At 41.1% G+C, this 21964-nt stretch overlaps 2 protein-coding genes across 2 annotated transcripts in view; one reads left to right on the top strand and one right to left on the bottom strand.

Annotated features, from left to right (window-relative positions):
* IDUA (iduronidase, alpha-L-) overlaps nt 1-21880 on the bottom strand; it is a 48067-nt gene extending 26187 nt beyond the window's left edge. Inside the window, exons 1-2 of the mRNA XM_009883305.1 lie at nt 21865-21880; nt 18757-18898 (exon numbers count right to left, since the gene is read on the bottom strand). Of these exons, the coding sequence (XP_009881607.1) occupies nt 18757-18842 (86 nt within the window). The 5' untranslated portion in view covers nt 18843-18898; nt 21865-21880. The remainder of the gene's footprint in view (nt 1-18756; nt 18899-21864) is intronic.
* Nucleotides 8786-12268, top strand: SLC26A1 (solute carrier family 26 (anion exchanger), member 1). Its single transcript, XM_009883304.1, has 2 exons — nt 8786-9406; nt 10748-12268. The coding sequence occupies exons 1-2, from the start codon at nt 8786-8788 to the stop codon at nt 12266-12268; spliced, it is 2142 nt and encodes a 713-aa protein (XP_009881606.1).
* Nucleotides 21881-21964: the final 84 nt, after the last annotated feature.

Below are 21964 nucleotides of genomic sequence, written 5' to 3'. Positions count from 1 at the left end.
AATCTCAGGCAAGACTGTAGTTCTATTCTTACACCCTGAATATGTAAAATCAAAAGCTAAAGGTATATAAAGATGTGTAAACTAGATCAAATCTCAGATGAGAAGCAGCTTCAAAGGTCAGAGACATGCTAGACTGAACTCAGCATAATTTTTGAATCAGTGTTAGTTAATTAATAATCTTATGCATTATTTAAACTCAAATTCTCATTGAGTGCTGCATATATATCCAAGTTTTCAGAGCACTACAAGTGACAACACACTACCAGGCAGCAAGCTCAAGATTCCATTCTTCCTTAGAAGAATATTTAGCTAATAATTATCCTTTATGCAAATACAGCAGTGCCTGACTGAAGACTGTCATTCATTCCAACATGCAAAAACAGAGCTGAACATTCCTGTCAAAAATCTCTGCAGGTAAGAGATTTGCTTCCCCTCCCACACCTTGGAACTCAGGTTTTATTTGTTCTTTGCTGTTTTCAAAGGTGCAAAGCTGCCTCTTTTCAGTTACTTTGCACACTGGTGTTGTTTTTTAAGTTTTATCATTATTCTGTTCTTCATAAATATTGCTTATAAGGTAGATACTGGGCAAAGGTTTGTAAAACGTGGTCAGCTGCAATTGGTATGGAAGTAATCTTTCCTGCAAACTCTGCTCTAAGAGTTGAACACCAGCCATTTGGCTAGTTTTTATTTGTACTTAAGAAAAGTGGCTTATATGAAACTTATCTAGTTCTCAAAGTATTAAATTATTAATAAAACTGAGCATTTTCTTAGTGATTAAATATTGTCCTTACTGCATGTAGTAAAGATACCAGGGAAGGCACCAGGAAAAAACATGAGAATGGGATATCACTTTGGTTTTCTCCACAATAGCTTAATGTGACTAAACAAAGTCTAGCAAAACCACAGAGCAGAAAACACAGCTTAGTGTTTAGTTTTGTGACTGATGACTAAAGTCTTGGAAAGCTGTCTGGAAAGATTTTTTTTTTTAAAAAACAGACTTTCAGTTTGGGCCAGCTACCTTTCCAAAATCAAGAAGTCTGATTTTTAGGAACATTCTTTGACTCCAAAGAAAATGTCTTTTTAGTGGTCATGCCCTAGGACTCTCCAGAAGAATAACGCTGTCTTGGCTTCAAGTGCATGCCAGTATTTTGACCAGCATGTTCTGGAACCTGTCAACAAAACCAGTCCCTGGAGAACCAGTGAAACTACTCGGTCATTTATTTCCAAGGTCTGATCATTCCCAGGGATGGTCTGATGGGCCAGCCTTTACAATTGCTGCTGGCTGACTATGTGAGTTCTACTATAGTCTGCTCATCACTTCTGGGGTAGTTACTTGTCAATGGCTGTCATCTTACTCACTGGGACACTGGACTAAGAATCCTTGGGAAAACATTAATTGAATCACAGCTGCTGGCAAATGCAGGCATTTGAAAGCCTAACTTGCCTTGGAAATCCTAGATCAATTTATAGTTGGAAGTAGAAGTTGTGAATTGGAAATTTAAATTAGAAATACAGAAATCTAAAGGATTGCTTGACTCTCAGAATAACTCCTTAGTTTAGCAGTGTTAATTTGTAGAGGACTCAGATGAATGTTCTGGCTTTCCTGATTCATAGAGATCAATAAACGGTAATATTTTTCCCTCTTTCACTTTCAGATTAGCATAGTGTTGAAACTCAGCAAGAAAATGTTTTGAAGCCACAACATTTTGCCCAGATACGGTGAAAAACCGAGCCCATCAAGTGTCACAAGATTTTCCTAAAAAGCATGCTGATGTTCTTTGCCTGCAGCCTGAAAGCTAGCTAGGTCAGTCTTTAAATAAATGGTTTTGGTTGCTGGCACCTTGCTTAAGTCTGTTTCCAAGTACATCTAGGTCCTGGTGCTCTAAAGCTGAAAATACAATAGCTTATGCACGACAGAAATATTCATTTCACTTGTTCTGTCACTTGATCCTTTCTAAAACTCATAGGTTACTCATAACATTTCTGAGTAATTATGCACAACAAAAGCAGTTTAATAAATCAAAGCAGTAGGTGCTGAAGCAGTACTGTATTATATTATATGCACTTCAGGGGATTTTATTTCAGACTAGTCAGGTCTCACAAACTACATGTCCTCACCACATCTGTTCAAATCTGTCCAAAGAACCAATTGGTGGCTTGGGTTTTTATGCCACCATAAAGGGTCAGAGTGCACTGGGGCAGAGCTTCTGGGTATTTTCCTCTGATAAAAAAGTCTGGTTTGCAAGCATAACACACCTCTGTACACTGAATCATCTATGCACCATAAATGAGGCTCACCAGGGATTTTTTTCAAAACTGTGTTAATGGTCAAAACCAGAGCAGTAATGTAGTCATAGCCTTTAGAGACCAAGAGAGGTTTCTTACAGGCAGAAAAGGCTGCTGTTATGAAAGATGAATAACATTAACAGTTTAACTCAACACCTACAAGAATTTTAAATCAAATGCTTAGCTAAGCTGATCTCTCATGTTTTTCTGTAATCTATGCAACAAAAATACAATGAATTAAATACAAAACCTGCCCTACCCACATTAGTTTTTAGCTGAATTTTCATAGTTTGAACATAAAGAAAACTGCAAGCATCACTTGACTCAAAGCATATAAAGGACTTTACCCTAACTTACACTTGCAATCACTATTTCAGCAAGAGCTAGTATTAGAGTTGTGATACAGTCTCTGACTTCTGTTCAAAATACAGCATTTAAGAGATCTCCTTAGCATAGAGAAGCAGGCTCACCCAGCCCCTATGGGCTTTCTAGAGATACATTGATTAATAGATTAATTGATTAATAGAGATTGCTGGTAGACAATCAGTATGGGGAGACAAAAGGATGCATGAGAATAAAGTTTTCTGGGGGTTGTGCTGTTTCACAAAGAACAACCCATCCAGCCAGAATGGCTATATGTATACCAGCAGAAACTACTTGCCAAAGAACCTGCAAAGAGGAATCCCACTGAACATGTGAGGAATGTTTCCTCCCCTCCAGAGAGAATTTGTTAGGTCAGTGGCATGGTGAAAAAACAGGAAGAAAGGTGGGACTAAGGCTGATTGGAAAGTCGGCAGTTTGTTTGGCTTGAATGGTTCTTTGCTTTGTTTCTCTTTTTCACAAGATAAACTGAGTCACTGAATTTAACCTGAAAGAATGAGTGGTTCAGACAGTGGTTCTGCTCACACAGGAAAAAAAACCCAACCAACAAACACCTTTTGCTTTTGCTCATGTAGTCAAGGGCAACTTGAAAAACTTAACTGTGAAGATTCCAAACATCAAAATACAATTAAAAATAAAAAAGACTACTTTTCATTGTGATGATATGGATGATACATATGTATATGAATGTGCATGCAAGTAACTTTCACTTGTATTAAACAGTTGAGAATGTTCTGACACTAAAGTCAAATGCAATGGGTAGACATGTTCCATGCTATGTGCTGCTTCATCTGCACATCCCTGCTAAGAACAGCTCTTTCCACAAGCAATGGGAAGCCTTCACATGTATAAAATGCAAGCATTATGTTCTGTGAAGCTCTGGGGATGAGGGGGAGCCTGAAACAGGGGTTGTCCCTTTTCTTACAAACCACTTAGTATGGGCTGAGCTGAAAATGGGTCAGTTTGAAGAACCAGTGAGGAATCTATTTCCTGACACCCCTAGGGTGATTACGACTGTGGAAGGACGGTGGTGCATCTCAGTGCCAGGATGAGAAGGCCGGACTGCACTCACGTGCACAGGAGTAGACAGATCTGCTCTCCATGCTCCCATCTTTGGAGACAGCAAGAGCATTGGATGCTCCCAGCTCTCTGCTAGGCTGCACAAATGTACAGAGGACAGCACACAGCCACGGTAGAATCCTATTTTCTTCAGGTGAATCAGCTAGGTAATTACTAAGCTACAGGCAGAGAATTCTTGTGTTAAACAACTGAAAAATGTTTTGTTGGTAACAACATCCCTTCCACTATTTGTTGTGGCTTTACGAAGTTCTAACAACAACAATTAAACTCTAAACATTAACCGTTTCTAGAAACCAATAACATCTCATTTTAGAGCTATGTTTTGCAGCTAGCATGTTCATTTGACACAGATTCTGAAAAATATATCTAGCAGAATAAATGGTTATTTACAGGAAGGAAACTCTTCTTTTCAGCAGAAGAAAAGAACTGAAGAATATGACCTCCTGTCAGCATTTGGCTGTGTTTTAGTTTGAATGTATTTATTCCATCAGGAAGGTTTTTTTGACCTTTGTCTAAAATACATCAAAACTGCTGAAAAGATACATGCTTTATCATTCTAGTATTTTTGTTGTTGTTGTTGGCTTTTACAAAAAGCTACTATTCTGATTATCCAGTCAGGCAGTACAGCTGAGATATACTTTAGTAAACATACACAAGATCTCTTAACAGAGAAATTCCAAAGAAATTATATTCCTATAATCTTATGTATTAAAAACTATTACCATTCTTTATGAAGCCACACAAGCAATGCATATGTGTGAATTTTAATGGGTATTTTGTAAATACAAATTTACTTGCAAGTAAATTGTGTGAGTTTAGAGAGAGGCAGACAGCAACTGTACAATTAAATGTATAAGCCTAGTGTACAGAAGGTGATGCAATCTTTTTTATATAGTCTATCAAAAGCACTCATTGGATATTGAACTGCCCACTAGCTTTTAAGTATGTAGAACAAGGGCACCATATTTGTTTCTTGGCTGTCTGAATTCTCTTGGCTGTAAGTGGGTGGTATTAAAAAAGGACTTGCTGTCCTCACACACAAGCCTCTCATTCTCCAAACTAATTTAGGTAAGACAGGAAGTGTTGGGGTTTTGCATCTTAAAAATGAGTGCTTTTATTACAGTTGCTAGCAATCTGTATTTGGTAAACTTTAATCATAAGCTCTTAAGTACTTTTCTTGGTGTTCTAACTTCTTTTATCTTTTCTCTCCCCTTTGCATTCTAACAAAGATCCAACCTATTTCTTGCCCAAGCAGATCTTGCCTAGAATAACCACACAGTACCGTAGAGTCTAAAGAAATTTGGCATTACTGATAAAAAATAGACACCAATCTTCCTAAATAATTATATTAAACTGTAATTAGTCTTCCCTTATGATGGAAATAAACCTTACTTACAAACATAAAGAAACTTACACAGTGGGAGCTAAAAGCTATATAACGTCATTGAGATGGATAGAAAAATACTGATTTTTAAAATATATTCCTAAGACTACTATGCAGGGAATTTTCAACTTGGCAATCAGTCCATACATCTCTAACAAGAATGTCTTTTCTGACTTTTCCCAAATTATGAATTACATACCTGTAACACTTAAACATACTGTTTCAAGTTGTAGTGAAACTTCGCATGGCCTTAGAAATCAGGCTGTGTGATTCAAAATAATACCTGGGAATTTGTTTAAGACTTTTGCACTAGTTACAGATACACATTTTCATATTGTTTTCAATTTGCTGGCAAAAGTTACTTGTTAAAATCTTTAAAAAAATTCTAAGCAGGATACACAGAAGACTATAATCAGCCACTCTCTATTTCGAGTGCTACAAATTGAAAGCTGACAGGCTGTTGGTTATCTGTTCTTTTGCTTACCAATTATGCTTCCAGTTGGACTCATAAGCCCTTTGGTTTTTCTCAGCTTGGAATTCTAAGCTTTAACTGGGTGTTACCAAACTACTCTTCTTAACAACAACAACAACAAAGTATGAAATTTACACAGGGAATGATGGCTTCTGTCACTAGAGTCTAAACTTACTATTAACTGTTAAAATCATTAAAATATACCAACAGAGTACTGTGTCAGTGAGTGTACTTCAAGTTTTAGGAAAGTGATGGGTATGTTACAATGTCACACCTGGCACCAAAATGCTTCGTTGTAAAGATCCTGGCTGTTTATGACACTGGGAAAGGCTGGATTTGAGAAGTTATTCTCTCCTAGAGATTCTACATACTGTTGTACTAGCACATACTCTCTTCTTCTAGGTCAATATGAGTCATTCCTTATCTCCCAGTACTTATATATGGGCATCTACTCTTTCCACTGCAAACAGCCTAGTCAGTTTGACATTTTCTACCTTCCTGCTCGTATTTTTATTTCTAAACTGTTTAAGGTAGGGCATTTGCATGTTATACTGTTTTGCCTCTCATTGTCCCTACCTACTCCCAAATGATTTATGAACACACTAAGGTAATTTCAAGTTAATGTGACAATTGAGCAAAAATGCAGAGATTGAGTTTGGTGAAAACAGTTGCGTTCATAGAGGCAAGAGACACCAAGTTCATAGAGGCAAGAGACACCAAAAGCACCTCCATCTGGAGAATACAAATTTTCTCCGTTTTTATGTATCAAAAAACTGACATGCAGGAGAACCATAGCAAAGACTGCTGTGTTTGTTCTGCTGTCCACATAATTATTTGTTGTACCTTATTACCTGGAGAGCAAAGCTAGGGTAACTATGGGTTTAAACTTGAAAATACTAACATGTAGCACTCTTCTGAGATGGTAACAGATTCCATCATCGTGAATGGTCCACATGTTGCCAAAGTGGTATTTGTGAGGAAATGCTTATTAGTTAACAGAAGCTGCATATCAAAACAATCTACTATTCAACAGGTTCATGTTATGTAGCAGCTTCTAAAAGTCCACCAATGGCTTGTGTACGATTTTTTTTCATAAGACTGAATTGTTGCTCTCCAGAAAACTCTGCTTTACAGCTTCTACTAGCAAATTTTTTTTTCTGTGCATTGAGGACAGCTGCAGTGACATATCACTATTCCCCATATGAGTTCCACATCAGTGACTACAAGATGCACTATTAGAAAGACCATAGCCTAGTCACTAGCATATGTTTATTTCACACCATCAAGTGCTGCCTCTGATCACAGAGACCTCTATGGTGGAGCACTTGGAAGAGCTGATGGAATTATTTGTTGTACAAAGAAATGACTAATTTAACTCCATTTTTCCTTAGGACCCATGAGTGCTGAGGGAGCTGGCAGAAGTCATTACTGGGCCGCTCCCTATCATCTGTGATAGGTCCTGGAAAACAGGTGAGGTGCCTGAGGATTGGAGGAAAGCTAATGTCACTCCAATCTTCAAAAAGGGCAAGAAGGATGACCCGGGAAACTACAGGCTGTTCAGCCTCACCTCCATCCTTGGAAAGATGATGGAACAGATTGTTCTGGGAGTCATCTCCAAGCATCCAGAGAAAAAGAAGGTTATCAGAAGTGGTCAACATGGATTCACCAAGGGGAAGTCATGTCTGACTAATCTGATAGCCTTCTATGATGGTGTGACTGGATGGGTGGATGAGGTGAGGCCAGTGCATGTTGTCTACCTTGACTTCAGCAAGGCTTTCGACACTGTCTCCCACACCATCCTCACAGGCAAGCTTAGGAAGTGTGGGTTAGATGAATGGACAGTTGGATGGATTGAACAGTGGTTGACAGATAGAGCTCAGGGGGTTGTGGTTAGTGGTGCAGAGTCTAGTTGGAGATCAGTAACAAGTGGTGTCCCTCCTCCACAAGAGATTTCTTATCAGCACACGGTAGCACTGTTCATCAGGCGCACAGCCTTCTACAAGATCAGATTAGAAATTGTGTCGTGATATAGTTTGGGTCTGTCCAATGATATTACTCCAGTAGTGTTTACAGTGAGATAACAAAAATAAATAGTAGCACTGGAAAAAATCTTTGTCCTGGAGAGTGTAGAAGATAAGGTAGAAGATAATCTTAAAACCATTACATTACAGGGGCTGGTAATCTCTGCCTTCTTACTCATCCCTGCTATTCTTTTTCAATAAAGCCAGTTGCACTACATGGAGATCAAATAGAAGTGTAGTCCCGATTTAGCTTTAACAGTTTCAGGGGTTTTGTGTACTTACTTCAGTTAGACAAAAAAAATACTGTAATGGCCAAAAAGTCCAATGGCATCCTGGGGTGCATCAAGAAGAGTGTGGCCAGCAGGTCAAGGGAGGTCATCCTTCCCCTCTACTCTGCCCTGGTGAGGCCACATCTGGAGTACTGTGTCCAGTTCTGGGCTCCCCAGTTCAAAAAGGACAGAGAACTGCTGGAGAGAGTCCAGCAAAGGGTTACAAAGATGATTAGGGGCTTGGAGCATCTTTCTTACGAGGAAAGGCTGAGGGAATTGGGTCTTCTTAGTCTAGAGAAAAGAAGACTGAGGGGGGATTTTGTCAATGCTTATAAATTCTTAAAAGAAGGGCAGCAGGGGGATGGGAACAGGCTTTTTTCAGTGGTGCCCAGTGACAGGACAAGAGGTAACAGGCATAAATTTGAACATAGGAAGTTCCACCTGAACATGAGGAGGAACTTCTTTACTTTGAGTGTGGCAGAGCACTGGCACAGGCTGCCCAGAAAGGTTGTGGAGTTTCCCACACTGGAGACATTCAAAACACGCCTGGACATATTCCTGTGCAACCTACTGCAGGTGACCCTGCTCTGGCAGGGGGGTTGCACTAAATGATCTCCAGAGGTCCCTTCCAACCCTGACCATTCTGTGATTCTGTGAATGCACACTTCAATGTCTGCAAGGTGGGACTCAATCTGCAGATTTATTTCTTAGTGTGATATGTCACTGGAGCCCTGCGGTGCTGTTCTTCTGGGATGATGCTTCCTTAAAAGCACAGTCAGGTGATAAATTTTTAGCATTAAGCATCTGTGCTTAAAAAAACTTAATGAACTGCAACCTAACAGCTGTTTTCTTCACATTGCAGGAACACATACATGAAGTAAACACTGGGACAATGGAAAGACCACTTGAGGCTATCAGGATGGAAAATAGCACTGATTCCTGCTTTCTCATGGAAAGAAAGACTCGTGTCAAGATTAATAGGAAAGAAGTTATGCTAGCTAAGCTGAGGAAGAGCTGCTCCTGCACTCCAAAGAAGCTGAAGAATTTTGTCATGGACTTCCTTCCCGTTCTACGATGGCTTCCCAAGTATCATTGTAAAGAGTACATTTGGGGGGACGTTATGTCTGGCTTAGTGATTGGGATCATTTTGGTGCCCCAAGCAATCGCATACTCACTGCTGGCAGGTCTGAAGCCGATTTATAGTCTTTACACATCATTCTTTGCAAACATCATTTATTTCTTAATGGGCACATCCCGTCATGTCTCAGTTGGCATTTTCAGCCTGATAAGCTTAATGGTAGGACAAGTTGTGGATCGCGAACTTCTCTTGGCTGGGTTTGACTTGAATGATGATGCCCCACCAGCCCTGGGTGATGGTTCACTGAAGAATGCCAGTCAAACCAACACAACTGCCTTCAACCTTACAATTGCAGGGATGGATGCCGAGTGTGGGAAAGAATGCTATGCTATTGGCATTGCTACAGCCTTGACATTTGTGGCTGGAGTGTACCAGGTAAGTGGTTGCTGATATCCAGAGGCAAGGTATGAAGTTTCTAAAGCTTCTCTGCATGACATAAGCTTTGGTTTGACTGTCTTTCAATGAGAGACAGAGAGCATTCGTTCACTTGAATGACCTTGGACTGTTTTCTCCAGGAAGCCTAACTGCAGGCAACCCAGAGAAAGCATAAGGTAGGCAGTCTTAGCTACTGGCAAGCACAGGTGAAACAAGTCTGAAATACTGTTAACATTGTTTTGATACTCTGCTGCCTCTTGGCCTTTCTGCTTTCATGGGACCATGAATCCAATACAGATCTTACCATGACGGAAATTCCCAGGTAGCTGCATACTTCAACAATGAAAAAATAATTCTGTTGCCCTAGATACTTTAATAAAGATGCAGACTCACTCACCTACTTCTACGCAGCTTCAGAATGTGCTGCTCAATGTTTTTCTAGTGGGTACTATGTTCTACAGAACTCCTGTCCAAAGATAATTCAGAAGCAGAAATAACAAGAGGGGAAATAGATTGACCTACTTTTCAAACAATGTCCGCACTGGACTCTTTGAGACTTACTAACGTATTGCCCATCACAAGGATATCAAAAGAACACAGAAGGAAGCACGATTAACATACTGACCTATTAATTGCATATATATATATGAAGTAAGAAAGAGTTAGCTATCTTCCTGTTTACTAACAAATTTCAGGTCACATTTGTGAACAACAAAATGCCCTTGTGAAGCTACATTTTCGAAAGCAATCAAAGGAAGGAGAAGCATCTAGTTAAGGACAGTATCCTGGATGCGGGAAAGCTTGTGAGCTCTTCTGCCACTTCTGACCTAAGGGCTCTCTGTGGTCCACCTTCCCCTCTGTTCACAGGGCTAAAATTAAAAGCTGTTTAATATAAGAGTGCCACTAAAGTAGGGATCTTAGCTGTTGTCAATCAAGTTCTGTTTACAAAGCAATGGCCTTAAGTTTTAACTTTAGTCACTTTAAGACACAAAAAAAGAAAATTGGCTTTGATATAACAGAAGTGGTCTGGATCCACTGCTCTTTTGCATGGGAAATAAAATTCAGATGAGCCACTTCAGTGGAGTCACTTCAGACCAATGTTTGATTGACCCTGTCTCAAACCCCTCATTTACCTCTTGGGTTTGTAGTATCCCACAACAGTAAAAGGAATCACATGTTTTAAAAACAGACTGGAAACACCAAAGGATAATTCCCATTTTAAGATTCAAATAGCCAAATGTTATCTTCCTCCAGCTTGTTCTCTCCCACCTGTATTTAATTATTTGCAGCACCATTTAACACTTTTTTCTTTTTTTCTTTTTTTTTTCTGTGTCTCCTCAGGTTCTAATGGGAATCTTTCGGCTGGGTTTCGTAGCTATGTACCTATCTGAGTCTGTACTAGATGGCTTTGCAACTGGTGCTTCCTTAACCATTTTAACAGCTCAAGTGAAGTATCTAATTGGAATAAAAATCCCACGTAGCCAAGGGCATGGAATGCTTGTTATTACATGGATTAACATTTTCCGGAACATTTCTCAGGCTAACCTTTGTGATGTCATCACAAGTGCCATTTGTATCATGTTGCTGGTCACTGCTAAGGAACTGGGAGATCGGTATAAGCACAAGCTGAAATTTCCTCTTCCCACAGAGCTGGTAGTTATTGTTGTGGCAACACTGGTGTCACACTACGGGAAGTTAAATGAAGTGTATGCATCCAGTGTTTCTGGAGCTATTCCAACAGGATTTATTCCCCCCAAGGTACCGCATTTCAACTTAATGCTCCGAGTTGCTGTAGATGCTTTGCCTCTTGCCATAGTCAGCTTTGTCTTCACTGTATCCCTTTCTGAAATGTGTGCAAAGAAATACGCTTACACCATCCGAGCCAACCAGGAAATGTTTGCTGTGGGGTTCTGCAACATCATTCCTTCTTTCTTCCACTCTTTTGCAACCAGTGCAGCTCTGGCAAAAACACTCGTGAAAACATCTACAGGCTGCCAGACTCAAGTCTCTGGAGTAATTAGCGCAATGGTGGTTTTGCTGGTGCTGCTCTTCTTGGCACCTCTCTTCTACTCCTTGCAGAAGTGTGTCCTGGCTTGTATCATTATTGTCAGCCTCCGAGGAGCCCTGAGGAAGTTCCGAGATGTGCCAGCACGGTACCATGTGAATAAGGTGGACACACTTGTTTGGATCGTTACCATGTCTGCCTCTGCCTTGGTCAGTACAGAAATAGGGCTGTTGGTTGGTATCGTTTTCTCCATGTTATGCATCATAGTTCGAACACAGCGGCCACGGACAGCCCTGCTTGGTCAGATCCAAGACACCAACTTCTATGAGGATGACTTAGAATATGAAAATCTCTCTTCTGTTCCAAAGGTCAAAATATTCCGTTTTGAGGCCCCACTTTACTATGCAAACAGAAACTACTTCCTAAAGTCTCTGTACAGGTTGACTAACTTAGATCCTAACCTAGAAGCTGCTAGAAGGAAGAAATATGAGAAGAAGGAAAAGCAGCATCTGAAAAAGGGAAATCACAAAACTGCTAATGGGCTGGGCATCGGAGAAACCACTCTGCAACTAGTTCCTAAGCAAATTGATTTCCAAGCCCTTGTTGTAGATTGCTCTTCCATCTCATTTTTGGACACCACTGGAGTGAATACTCTAAAGGAAATCCTGAAAGACTACAAGGATTTAAACATTTCTGTTCTCCTGGCTTGCTGCAATCCCTCAGTGATAGACTCTCTGAAAAGAGGAGGTTACTTTGGAAAAGATTTTGGAAGTATGCAGGAAATGCTGTTCTACAGTATACATAAGGCTGTGCAGTTTGCAAAAGACCAAACACTTCCAGCAGATTGCTCAGTTTAATCCTGTGTCTTCCTTGATGATTCATTAAAAAGGAGACAGATGGGGAGGGGAAGTCTGCAATAATTAAATTATCAGACACGCTGTTGGCTGCGTACAGCAATGGGCCTACAAGCCATTCTCCCCTGAAGAGCTCTGCTGTTTGTCATATGACACAGAGAACAGCTCAGCTACTGGGGATGCACTCCAGGATCAGGATGTAACAGGCTGGATTATTAACTGCACCTTCACTTTAAAATGCAGGTGATGTGCAATACTGCAGTTTGGGACTGAATTCCCCCATGTGCCATGATCATGTGTGCCCCAACACATACACCATAAGACTGTTGCACTGGATGGTCTGCCCAGTGTCAGCTGACTCTCCCACTGATTTAATGGCTGGTTTGTTTCAAGAGAGCTAAGCTTTCCCCATGAAAATGCAATCAATCTAGCATCTTGGACGCATAATGGTTTAAATTCTGGCTTGCAAGGCTCTCCCCCTTCCATTGTTCTAGCTGTGCTCCTAAACAACTCCCACTATTTGCATACTAATAAAATGTATAAAATACTGTTGAATGTAGCATGTCTCTCCACCTTGATTACATAGGCTGGAGTAACCTATGTTATTAGTTTCAATCTGTGGTAATTAGTTACAGAAGGTTGTGATGCCCTTAATGATGCTTGAAAAAATATTACTATTATGCAAAGATTTTGTGACTAGTAATAGGATAAACAGGATTAAGAAAAATGAATGTCTTTAACTGGCAGTCACATGGTTACCCAGGTAGTTGTACCATCCCGTAAAAATAAGTTGCCTCTGGTGGGCTGATGCAGCTTCAATTCAGGGATATATAAGGACCATCAAACATAAAACCTCAGGACTGTGAGGCAGCACAGCATGTTCTTCCCACAGCTGCCTGCCTGTGTGGAAAGAGAAACAGGGAAAAAGAGGTGAGGGTGGGAAGGTAAATCTATGATCTGCCTAGAATGCGAGTGATGGGTCAGTCAGAACTGCCTGACTGGTCTTCTCTGATGTAATCAATGCTAATGAAGCTTTACAGCAGCATAACTGGGCCAAGTAAAGGGAGCAATGCTTTCTAAGTGGTTTATCCCCATATGCTGAAAAAATTCCACCACTGTTTGTATATACTACAGATGTTTTCCTTTTTCTTTTTTTCTCCGGTCATGTTATTCTTTGATTTAAGGTCCACTAAACCATGTTTTCCAGGGCTGGGTTACTTTCTAAAATAATTTGCATTAACTGCTGCTCATTCTACTTTGTGTCAAGTGATACCCGCAGAGTCAGTTTTGTTGTTATATATGCATGTTCTCTCTTTACAAATAAGCATAGATTTAGATTTTGTTTGTAACACAGTTAGTATCCATGGCATTGGCAGAATAGCCCCTCTCATACACAAGCTTATAATTACCTGCATGAAAGATAGGACAGCTGCCCTATCTTTCTCTTTTTATTCATGGCTGGTTCACACACAGCACCAAGCATGGAAGGAAATTCTATCACAGCTGTGCCTCTTACAATTAGCAGACTCTAGAAATAGGTTCTGTATACGCAGAAGCCATTTCTCTGCTGTGCCATTTCAAAAAATAAACATCTGGTCAACATATCCTGTGACTTGCATATTTCAACTTTTCAGGTCACTGAATGAAAGAACACTCAAACTGAGGTTCTCCAGGTGCCCCAGAGCCTGTCTGGCTCTCAAGAACAAATATTTTGTTAAAGGAAAAGCAGTGCATTCTCATAAGACAAAATAAAAAATGTCTTCACAGGGTTTGAGAATAGCACAATATTAGGTAAGTGATTCAATGCCAACATTTTCATGCACTCATAAAAAAGCCTATCAGCTGCACACTGCTAGTACTGCCAGAGCAGTAAAACCTGACAGAAATGTCTGTCAAAGAGATTGACCATTGGCAGCATTTTCCTGTCATAAACAATTTAACTATATTATTCTTTAAATTGCTGACTTGGTATGCTTAGGTTCTTTCTGTCATAAAAGCAAATGGTCAGAGCCCAAGGACAAAATATTGCTTTGTGTCTGCTTTTATTTGTAACCATTCTTTGATCAGGGAATATCTTTTAAGGCCCTGCCGGGGCGCAGCATGAGGAAGTGGGTTTACAGGAGTTACTGCCAGACAATATCAATGTAGACACTCTTAGGCTGTTGTGCGAAAGCAAGTTGTCATTGGAAGTGAAATAAAATTGTTTCAGTACAAAAGAACACACATCCTAGCAATCTAGACTGCTTTTATCTTTATGCGTCAAGCTACTAGAACATAAAGGAAAAAATGCAAAAAAGCCTCTAGATGAATCTCATTTTAAGACAGAAAAAAAAAGAGAGAGATTCCAATGGAACGTATATCTTTGCAACAGTCTCTGGAGAAAAATGAAGATACACTGCCCTTCTCTTATGCAGCAGGCCAAGAAATTAAGAGTCAGAATTCTCTTTTTCATCGTATTTATTGTAAGAATGGCACCAAAGTTTCAGCAAAGAAACTTGGCTATGCATAAGAGGGGGATAAGCTTTAAGACTTTTATTAGGAAGAAACTATTGACCAGAAGAAATCATAAGAACAACTTTCTGTTTCAGTTCCATTGGCAGAGATGGCTCACAATCAAGTTGTTCTGTTGGACAATGTCAAACACAGCAGGGAAACAGTTTCAGTGCTATGATGTGGGAGTGACGATGCTGGGAGACTATAAATTATTTCTAAGTAGTACGTAAAAGGTTACTAAAAAAACAAGCCCTTCCGGCATGTTTATGTTTGCTATATTGTATTATACCAAGATCAAGGGTCTGAAGATTGAAAATGTTAAAAACTTCTGATTCTCTTCTCTCCTATTCTACCAGGAATTAGGTACCCTGACTTGGAGAGGAGCTGGGGATGGGCTTGTAATTCCAACTAGGTTAATACTGATGTTGAAACAAAATCATTATATGCCTTTTAGGAAATTTTATATCCATCATGTAGATTGACTATATTTTTGTTCACTGTGGTGCCTTGTATAAATCATGTATCCAAACTTTATTACTGCTACATAAAAATAGGAAAAGGTTCTTAATGTGCGGACTGTGTCAGTCCCATGCAGCTGGGCAAAGAGCTGGGAATCTTCACCTCAAACTCTCCTGTTGACCAGTGCAGCATGGCCAGAATATGCGGTCTAGGTGTCAAAATGGCTGTATTTATTGGCACTGGTAACTAACAACTAGGGAACTGTCCAATCCATGAAAGACACCTCGGGTTCTCCCATAACCATCAATATTCCTGTGTCACATGACCTAAAGACAAATGTGTGCTTTTGGCTGGAAAATAAAACTAGCAGTTCTTTGAAAACAGTTTGCTTCATGGTATCCTTTCACAGGTGGTGAAATAACAGGATAACTTGGAATAAAGAAGAAGATAAGAGGCGGGTTTGCTGTCCTAGAAAAGGGTTAAAATACAGGGATGCACTCGGCCTTGGGGGTTTAGAAGACATCAGAAGAAAGACCATTACAGAAGTGAGAACAGGAAGATGGCGGTCTTTTATTTGAGCACATCTGCTTCTTGGGAGGAACATTTATGGCACCTTTTTACAGACGGCACAACTATGAGGAAAACTGCATCTGTTAGCCTTCCACAGTGGTGGTACCTCCCAGTCCTCTGGTTTCTGTAAGTGATCTTCTTCAGTCAAGTACCTACCATCACCTTCCAAGAATTCTTCTCTATTCAGCAACCCCATGACACAACATAGTTTTGCTGTTACAGGGTTCTCAGTCAAAAGCTCTTTATGTCCTTCTGGAAATCACTAGGTTCAGGAAGAGAATTGCGCATGCACAGAATTTAGCATCAGCACTGAACTCCTTCTGTTCGAACTTGCATTCTTGCCCCTGTTGCTTCTCTCAATCTCAGTGTTTGTCTGCAGGCTCCATGTTCTCTCCCTTTCCAAACCATTGCTGCCACTCAGTCCACTGGTCATCCTTCCACAACTTAAATGTCTTCTTGTCTTAAACAAATGCTCATTTTTGCAAAATGAGCAGTGTTACCTTGGTTTGAAACAGTAGTGAAGTTTCTAATTTCTACATGTCAAAGCTGGGCTAAATATTGAGAATCCTACCCTTGAGGCACTAGAGCTTTTTTGGGGCTTCTTGCTTGATTGCTAAGTTTCCATGCTCCTAGGATTTTGACTGTGTCAAGGATTGTGTCCCACTTTGAAGGACCGAGTGCCTCGCTACCTACAAAGGCTGAGCAGAATCCATGACAGATGCATTCCTTTCCCTCAATCATTTGGAAAGCCCAATCCAACACGTAGAACAGCTGAGACAGGCTGCCAGGAGGGATTTTTGCCTCTGAGTGTAGATGTGGCTACCTTCTTTTCAAAGGTACTCACTGATTTTTCTGTAAGTCAGTTGGTTACAGCAACCTGAAAGACCTACGAGCAACCTGAAGACTCACGAGAAACCTCAAATATCTAAACAGGGAAAGCTGAGTCACTGCAAGAGTGAGTACAAAGCCCATAGCGCAGTAAGAGAGAGAGGCACATCACAGGAAAGGATGTTTACTGGGAAACTTCCACAGGGAAAGACGGGAGGGAAGAGCTGTGTTACCTGCTATATTCACAGATGGACTAACATACAGAGGCAGCTCTGGGGTACAGACGCAACATTCATCTGTGTGCAGGACCTCTAAACACTTTCCCAAACAAACCTACATACACAAGCACACCCTAATACCTAGGAAGAAAACCCATCCTGTTCCTAATGTACACTCTGAAACCCACTACTCTTCTGCTTACATCCCATTTCCAGAGTCTGAGGTCTCCTACTCCTTGCTGTTTTCCCAGACTTACAACTGGTAAATTCCCATCCTTCTGTGTCTGGGACAGCAGACGCAATAATGATGTGGATTGTAAATATGCTCAGCTCAGCAACAGCCTGAGCCAGGCTGAACTTTAAGAGCTATTACAACTTTTGATAGGGTTTTTATGGTTTGTCATTCCTCACAAACCAATCACTCCTGTTCTAGGAATCTGTATTTGTTTTTTTTCACTAGGCATATTGGTATGAGTGTGTTTAAGCTGAGTTAAATGGGACTTGAAAAGCAAGGAATTCCAATGTTGTCCTCCTAAAAGTCTGACACGTATTTCCCTAGAACTAGAAATTCTACTGTGTATATTAATGCTTTTGGAAGAAGGTATTTACTGGTATTCACTAAAGTCACCCTGTTTTAGTTGTCACTACCTGCCACTTTATGCAGCACACAGGTGGGTTCAGGATGCAAAAAGAAACTCCCAAATGGAAGGAAGATAGAAGTGGTAATAAAATAGTGGCAGCTTTCATTTGGACCTCTCAATAAGTCAGACTTCTTTTAATCTTCATGGGACTTTTTTTGCTGTATCATGTCTCCTAAACTAAAGGACAGAAAAGTAAGCCAACTTTCTAGTGCCTCAACACTGTTCTTAGAATGGCTAATGGTTACCAAAGCACGTAACAGGATGGCTGAGAAGTCTTGTTTGGTACAGTGTTGCCACCTGAAATGCTTTGGTAAGGAATGGACCGGATTTATGCCTGTCACCCTATTCCATCCCATTCCTAGCTTTCGCCAAAGATTCATCTAAAACCTGGAAAGAGAATGTAAGAGAATTCCTGTGACCGGAATATTAACAGCAGACCTACAGCCAGGGGGAGCTCCAGGTACACATGTGGACAGCTGGGAAGTGCACAGGAACTGAGGTTTCAAAGTCTGGCTTCTCCCAGCAGTTCTTCTCAGTACTGAGTAGTTGCCGGGGTTGGTGTTACTGCACTAAGATCAAACTCTGTTTAACTTGAAGGAACAGAAGCGATAGCACTGGGTATGAGTCTTGAAAACAGTCAGAATGACCGTTGCCTAGAATCCAGCTGAGAGCTCTCTCTGTAACACTGGGTGTAGATGCCCTGACTGCAAAGCAGAACTCTTCCTCGCTTAAGGAACCATTGGAGACTCCTCTGGAGCTCTCTTTTCAAGGGTGTGCCAAGCAGTATTTTAGAAAGGATACACCCAGTTAAAAAAAGCTGCCCTAGAACCCTGTACATGCAACGGTCCATGAAATCCATTTCTGCTACCCTGAGGCCTCTCTGGAGGCCATGGTACAACTGGGAATCAAGACGCTGACACCCAGACATGGCAGCAGGGGAGACGTGGAATGACTGTAGCATATGACCTGAGACGGTCTTGGTAAAACTTGACCAGCACACCCGTAAGACTCTTCAGATGAAAGGAAACCTTAAACTTCTCCTTAACCTGTTGTTAGGATGTAATGCAAGCAGGTTAGCTCCCTCTTTCTCAAAAAAAGTTCTCTCTTTCTTAATCTCACACACCCACAAATCGATTCCCCTCCATTGGCATTTACCTGGCTTCCAAGGAAGTAAAGACATGCCCAGCCTGCAATTATGTTAAGCTAAATATCAAAGTGAGCACCTGTTGCACACTTTAATGTGTCACATTTTTCCAGATTTTGACTTGAGGTGTTTGCTTACCTGAGAGCAACTAATTCCAGTAACCAGTGAATTCGAACTTGTTCAATGCCACCATGCGGAACAGAAGAAACATAGGCAAGGTTCATCTCTTGGTCTTTGCTCAGGTCAAATAAATCGGCACGGCTGTGAGGTAAAGGAGGGCTTCAGGAAAGAGGGACAGAAAAGAAACAACACATTCCAACATTAACTGGCAGCTCCACTGGGTATCTAAAGATCTCTATGCTAAGTCCCTATTCCACCTGCAAGATCCTCCCTGGCATGAAGAGCACTGTCTAACATTAGATGAATGAGAAATCGAGTTGCAGGTTATTTGGGGCTAACTGGCCACACAAGTAGTTTGGCACAGTGGAACACAATTTGGGTGCATCTCATTGCCATGCTCAAAGTATTACAAGCAGTCATTGCTGCACAGATAGCAACCTCAAGCAGCACTGGCCTGAAGAAGCCATACAACCTTGCCTCTGAGGCTTTGGAGTGGAAGTCAGACTTGCTGAGGTCTGTAGTAAGACAAATACGGGCCTTTTTCTGCTGACGTCCACACAATGACATCAACTATTGCTCTGCTGTGGAAGCCACACTTGTTAGAAGGAGAATTAGACGCTCAGACATTCTTCAGCCATGTTCAACTCACCCCTAAGCATAAGGAAGCACAGGAGTATGTGGTTTCTGTGCTTGATGCTGCAAGCTAAAGCTGCAAGCTAGCTCATGGCTATACAGCAATGATCACGTTAACGTGACTTGGGCGTCTACTTCCACTAAAATTAACATAACACCAGAGCAAATTTCTGCTATCTCCACAGATAAATAGCTGCAAGATGGAGGAAGATCTCACCCCTACTCTCCACAAGTCAGAAACTTAATACGCTGTCCAGTTCACTGGGTATCCTTATAAACTCTCATTAAGTCTTCTGGTAATGTGCAAATCTTGAGTGTTAAAGCATTTGTATTACAAGAAAGACAAAACAATATTGTCCCCAAGGTTTGGTAAAATACTTCCATGTGTCTTCACGTTGCAAAGAGAGATGACTTGTGCTCTAACCACAGACTGTATATTAACTGCGTAAGTGAAAATCTAATACAGTTTATACTTTGCCTACTGTGATGTGGCTCCTCTGATCGGTGGATCAGCTCTGTGCTGACTGTAACTATGCTAGTCATACTGTCATCCTCTCCTCCTCTGTCCCCCTCCAAATATTGATCCCAGCTCCAAAAACCCCACTGAATGAACCTGCTACTGTATAACCATCTGTGCACAAAGCCTGACCCAACCTGGACAAGAATGTGATGCAACTTTTGTCCTAGCTAAGACACTGCCTATCTATTACTCCATTTCCTGCATTCTTATCTGAAGATGCAAGTCTTGACACAGATTACGTCCTTGTAGTGCTTCATACAAATCAGCCAGCACATGTGAGCCCCTCTGTGCAACTTCACCAGCACAGGCATTTAAAAATCGTCTCCCTGAGATTCCTTCAAGTAACACAGGTGAGACTGAGAAGTTACCAATTCCACTCTTACTAAAAATGTAACAGCCATTTGTGTCTTTTTAATTGTTCCAGTGGATAAGGACAACGTTAACTGTCAGTTTTGGAAGGAGTGCTTTACTGCTACTCTGAGATTCAAACCTGCTTCAGTTCAAGCAGTGGCAAAGATGGAAGTCAAGGCACAAAGCATTCACACATTTTTGCTTAGTTCACACTGAATAAACTCTCTGAAATTCACACTCTGCTAGAGAGAAATCTAGCAGAAACCATGACAAGTTACAGAAGCAAGCTGGCAGAACAGTGGGTTTTGTTAGTGGCAGTATCAGTATCTGTCCTTTCCTGTTCTGAGTAGAAAGTGCCCATCCAAGAGGACATCAAGCCTTGCAGAATCCCAGGCTTTATCAACTGCTGATCCACAGCTATGAATTTGCCCAACTGTCTGAAACTGTGATGTAGAAAAGAAGCGTTAACAACGGGAACTCAGTTCTGTGACAGTGTTAGCTTTCAAGGGAGCTGGGCTCCTACAGCTTAAGAAATACCAGTGTTGGCCAGGTGTTATAACTGAATAGCTGCCGACCCACGGAGAGCCTCTGCCTCTGCTACTGCTCCCCTCCCTTCCCCACATGCTTTTCATGTTTGCAGCTTTCCAAAGTTTCTTTCATACAATTAATATCATTGGTGTTTCTTCGGCTGTAGTTTAAATGGGCAAAACAAACTATTTTAAAGGCAGGTTTTCAATAACGTTTCCTAACATTGAAAGCAAAAATTAAAACTAAAAATGAAACAGCAAAAGAAAAAAAATCCAGCAGGCCAAACATTTCTCTTCATCAGAATGTATTTTAGGTCCTGTTCCATTTTGCCACCAACATGGAAAACTACTGGAAGATTTTTCAAGTTTTGTCTTAGCATCATACAAAAAAAGTGCACAAATTCCTTTTTATCCAAAGCACAGGTTACTGATTCCATCCCCATTGCAATTCTTTTTCCTACAATTGTTATTTAATCCACTGTATGCCTAAATGAAGGCGGCTATAATCAGTTTAGCGCAAGATATGAACACAGCTCATCACTTCCTTTTGAGCCTGCTAGAAGCCTTCACATACTTCACAAAACTTGAAGGCTGTTCAACCCCAGTTAGCTCTGCAAAACTGGGCTTTCTGTGAGAATCAAAGCACTACCAGGATACGAAGCAGTGGAGCTGGGACATATGCTTGCTCCCACCCATCCTCCTGACTTAGATCAACCAGACTCACTGGTCACTTCAAGAAGACAGTGCATGTTGAAAGTGCTTGCAAGAACAAACTCCTAGAACTAACAGGCAGGGAAGCTTTGCCTGGGCCCACTTAGGGACTGTGGCAATGGAAACACTGAAAAGGAAAGGGAATGGGTTCCAAGAATCAACATATGTGCTGTGCTGGGAAAGAGGAAGGACTTCACACACTCGAGGACCCTGGAAGCAAGATAGCAAGTCAGAGAGGGGATGTCGACTGACAAAGTGTGATCCACTTTGTTTACATTAACTGGCTACGTCCCACAACCAGCTCCACGCAGGTAACACACAACAGGCTAAGGACCAAAGGGCGGCAAGGTGTCGGGCCAGCTGATCCCACAGCAGCAGGCCCGGAAAAGCCTAGGTTCCTCCAGAAAGGCCGCGTCCTCACACCGCTGGGATCCTTTACTTGGGGAGGGCTAGAGGCAGCCGGCTCTCATCCCGGCTGCTTCTT

This window comes from Charadrius vociferus, unplaced genomic scaffold (assembly GCF_000708025.1).
Source record: "Charadrius vociferus isolate BGI_N301 unplaced genomic scaffold, ASM70802v2 scaffold343, whole genome shotgun sequence".
NCBI classification, from domain to species: domain Eukaryota; kingdom Metazoa; phylum Chordata; class Aves; order Charadriiformes; family Charadriidae; genus Charadrius; species Charadrius vociferus.
Note: the sequence above shows the minus strand (reverse complement) of the source record. Positions and strands in the feature narration are given on the sequence as shown.